The sequence below is a fragment of the Rosa rugosa genome, chromosome 2 (assembly GCF_958449725.1).
Source record: "Rosa rugosa chromosome 2, drRosRugo1.1, whole genome shotgun sequence".
Classification (NCBI taxonomy): domain Eukaryota; kingdom Viridiplantae; phylum Streptophyta; class Magnoliopsida; order Rosales; family Rosaceae; genus Rosa; species Rosa rugosa.
This window is the reverse complement of record NC_084821.1, coordinates 31,852,546-31,856,734: the sequence shown is the minus strand read 5'-3', so window position 1 is coordinate 31,856,734 and position 4,189 is coordinate 31,852,546. Positions and strand designations below refer to the sequence as shown.

Sequence of the window (4,189 nt, the reverse complement as noted above, 5' to 3'; positions counted from 1 at the left end):
TCCTTCCTTCCTTCCTTCCTTCCTTTAGGTAAGCTCTTCTTTTTTATTATTTTCTTTCATGTTTTCCTTTCCTCTGCTCGATCTGTGAAGCCTCAATTCTTTTATGCTATTACCTCAAGTTTTTGTTTTTTGTTCTTTTCTTTTCTTTTCTTTTGCTGGGTATCTTTAGAGAATTGAATTGGAGCAGTCGAGTCTATTATCGAATTTGTTCCATAAAATTCAAACTGACTCCGATCCAGCTGTTATCATATGACTGTGAGATCTACATAATAATACTGTGTATCTGTGAGGGGAATCATTTAGCTTTAACCTCTTATGTATATATCACTATTTGATTTTAGTTTGATTTTGTATGCAGGCTAAGTTGATCCGTCTTCTTTTTGTCTAAAGTCTTTAATCGAGTCATAGAAAAAGTTGTTCTTGGTTTGCTGATGAGTACAGTATTTTCTTCTCTTTGTTCTCTTCTGTTTTTGTATTGCTGCTTGACCATTTCTAGTCCAACAATCTTTCGCTCAATATTGGGAATTAGTTGCTTTAACACGTCTGCATATGTGATTATGTTGTAGATCAACTTATGTAGACTTATGAAATTGTAGTATTAATTTCCTTTAGAAAATACATATTAAATCGGTTTTTCTGTTTGGCTATTTGCTGTTGTGACAGATTTTACAGGTGAAAAGAATCTTTTTGAGATTGAAGCTAGACTCCAGAATATACCGACTTGAAATTCTTGTGAGCTTTTTGGTGGTTTCATTTGGGAAATGATGATGATGTTCGATGAAATGGGATTTTGTGGTGATCTAGATTTTATATCTACAACTCCTGGGGGAGAAGTGGCCATCCCACAGGCTGAAACTGAGGCCACCGTGGAGGATGATTATACTGATGATGAGATAGATGTAGATGAGCTTGAGAGAAGGATGTGGAGAGATAAAATGCGTCTCAAGAGACTCAGAGAACAGACGACTAAGGGTGGTAAGGAAGTGATTGTCACCGCAAAGCAGAGGCAGTCCCAAGAGCAGGCAAGGAGGAAGAAGATGTCGAGGGCCCAAGATGGGATTTTGAAGTACATGTTGAAGATGATGGAAGTTTGCAAAGCCCAAGGCTTTGTCTATGGTATTATTCCAGAGAAGGGAAAACCAGTTACTGGGGCATCGGACAATCTTCGTGAATGGTGGAAGGACAAGGTCAGGTTTGATCGTAATGGACCAGCAGCTATATCCAAGTACCAAGCTGATAATGCAGTTCCTGGCAGGAACGATGGGTGCAACCCAATTGGTCCAACCCCTCACACCTTGCAAGAGCTTCAAGACACCACTCTGGGTTCTCTCTTGTCAGCACTTATGCAGCATTGTGATCCTCCGCAGAGGCGGTTTCCTTTAGAGAAAGGTGTTCCGCCACCGTGGTGGCCCACTGCGAATGAGGAATGGTGGCCTGAACTGGGTTTGCCTAAGGATCAGGGTCCTCCACCATACAAGAAGCCCCATGACTTGAAAAAGGCATGGAAGGTGGGTGTTCTCACTGCAGTTATTAAGCATATGTCCCCTGATATTGCCAAGATTCGTAAGCTTGTGAGGCAATCTAAATGCTTGCAAGACAAGATGACAGCTAAGGAGAGTTCTACCTGGCTGGCCATCATCAACCAAGAAGAGTCCGTGGCTCGAGAGCTTTATCCAAATTCATGCCCCCCTTTGTCTACAGCTGGAGCCAGTGGATCTCTGGTGATTAATGACTGCAGTGAGTATGATGTTGAAGGGGCTGAAGATGAACCAAACTTTGATGTTCAGGAGTGTAAGCCTGATAATCTTCATTCATCGAATTTTGGGATGGAAATAATGAGGGAAGGGCTTCAGGTCCATCAACCCACTTCTTTTCCAGTTAAAGGAGAAGTCATCACAAACTTGGATTTCATGAGGAAAAGGAAGCCTTCAAGCGATCTAAACATGGTGGTGGATCAGAAGATCTACACCTGTGAGTTCGTTCAGTGTCCTTACAGCGAATTCCGTCATGGTTTTCATGACAGAACTTCCAGGGACAATCATCAATTGAGTTGCCCATTCAGTAACAGGTCTTCTGAGTTTGGGGCATCTAATTTCCTTGTTAATGAGATTAAACCAGTCATATTCCCTCAATCCTTTGTCCAAACCAAGGCAGCAGCTCCTTCCGCCAAGCCAGTGCCACCTTCCTTTGATCTATCAGGAGGAGTTCCAGAGGATGGGCAGAAAATGATCAGCGAGCTTATGTCATTCTATGATAGTAATGTTCAAGGTGACAAGAATGCAAATCCGAACAGTTCAGTGACCAATGGTCAGAACTTTCCTCAGCCTAAAGTTGCACATCAACAGGATGAATACTTCCGTGGTCAAGGAGTTAGGTTGGATGGGAATTTCTTTGAAGAATCCAACGTCTCTAGTAATCATCACTTGTTTCCTCGAGAGGAAGGTCAATTCGAGCAGTTTAAGGTCGTGAGTTCTCCATTTGAGACCAACCATAACAGTAACTTTCCGATGATGTTTGGGTCCCCATTTGACTTGGCCTCATTTGATTACAAAGAAGATCTACAAGGGCTGGCATTGCCAATGGAGAAGCAGTCGGAGACTTCAATCTGGTTCCAGTGAAACGGAGAATTATGCAGGGTATCTAACCCACATCTGCACACGAGATTCGTGGGTAATATACTTGATGTGCTAAAACCTTACTTGAGTTAGTGTGTTGCTACTTATTCATCATGATTTCACATGTATTCTAGATTTCTAGTAGAATGAATCAAGGTTAACAGCCTTATAGAAGGAATGAGCAGGCCAATAAATGGAGGAAGGAGGAAGGGGGAAGGGTTGTATAAGCTACCCTTCCTTTTGTTAATTATAAATATATATATTAACTGTGATATAAATAAGTAGGTTGGTTTGTTTAACTTGTTTCTGTCTTCAATTTTCTTTCAATCCAGATCAACCATGGTGATGGTTAGAAATCTGAGTTTGTTGTCCTGGTCCTCCTGTAAGGCTGTCATGTAATGGGTTCTTCAGATCAGATTGATTGAATTGTCTTTAATGTAATGGGGTTCCCAACCATGATCATGTAATGTAGTGGATTCTTCCGATTTGTTGACTCGTTTTTAATGGTGCTTATCTCTTTCGTAAGTTATAGACCCACAACCACAAGTGGTATTGTCTTTATGGTTGTGTCCTTTCCCTTTTTCTCAAGTCTTGGGTCAATATATGCAGGCGGCTGTCAACATTGCATAGCGTGTAGTTATGTTAGAATACGACGAAGGGGCAAACAAGAAAGACGGTGGGAAAAGAGAGAAGTTAGGCGTGAAAGTTTAATCTCACATGTGACATATTGCCGAAAACAAAACAAAAAATATCTCATCATATGTGACCACAAGGAGATCCGTATCTTTGGGGGCTCTCAATGTACCGATATATTAGTGATGCATCATTTAGTGCGTAGTATACCAACGTATTGTGGTGGTACAGTAGAGACAATTAGTCTACCACAATTATTGTCTAGTCTACCATTTAAAGCACTATGACAGTAATATACTGGAACTTTTCGATAAAATATGAGCTGTAACAAATAATCTTTTCAGCTTATTTCATCATGCTGCTATAGTTTTTTTTTTTGTTTTTTTTTTTTGACACTCTTTTCGGATTGATTGTAGTATTCCAAAGGCTTCGTAGACTCAAAAACTAATCCGTTGCGGCCCGGATGGCCAAAAGGGTGTTGCAGTCCCTTCTCTGACCACATTTATAATTGAGTAATTACACTAATGAATCTAGCATTCGAACGCAGAACGTGGGGGTTTCACATCTTGAACGTTCCCGTGAGGGGACCCCTGAACCACTTACCGTGGTTTACACTAGTGTTTTTTTCTCCAAGCACAACACTATTTTTTGTGTACCACCTAGAGTAATGCTAGAGATCCCAAATTTATGTACCAAATATAGTTACCAAATGATGTGGCAACTGCCACATCACTATTTTCACATTATTCATAATTTCCAACACATTTTTCGAGAAACAAATTATTCAAAAAAAAAGAAAAAAAAAAAGAAAGATCGAAGCAATTAACTCTGATCCCCAAAACTCATCAAGAAGGAGGACAGAGGACAGTTCGAATTAACCACTAAACAATCGTTCCCCATTGAATTGTTTGTTTGAGGTTCACAATCATGTTTTCAGATTT

The 4,189-nt window shown here is 40.4% G+C and overlaps 1 protein-coding gene across 1 annotated transcript; it reads left to right on the top strand.

Moving 5' to 3' along the window:
• The first annotated feature begins 761 nt into the window (after window positions 1-761).
• LOC133731902 (protein ETHYLENE INSENSITIVE 3-like) lies at window positions 762-3,102 on the top strand. The gene has a single exon (XM_062159349.1). The coding sequence runs from the start codon at window positions 762-764 to the stop codon at window positions 2,616-2,618; it is 1,857 nt and encodes a 618-aa protein (XP_062015333.1). The 3' UTR covers window positions 2,619-3,102.
• Window positions 3,103-4,189: the final 1,087 nt, after the last annotated feature.

Bases quoted from the DNA above. Each gene is read 5' to 3' on its own strand.
- LOC133731902 (XM_062159349.1), top strand. From the start codon at position 762: ATGATGATGATGTTCGATGAAATGGGATTTTGTGGTGATCTAGATTTT.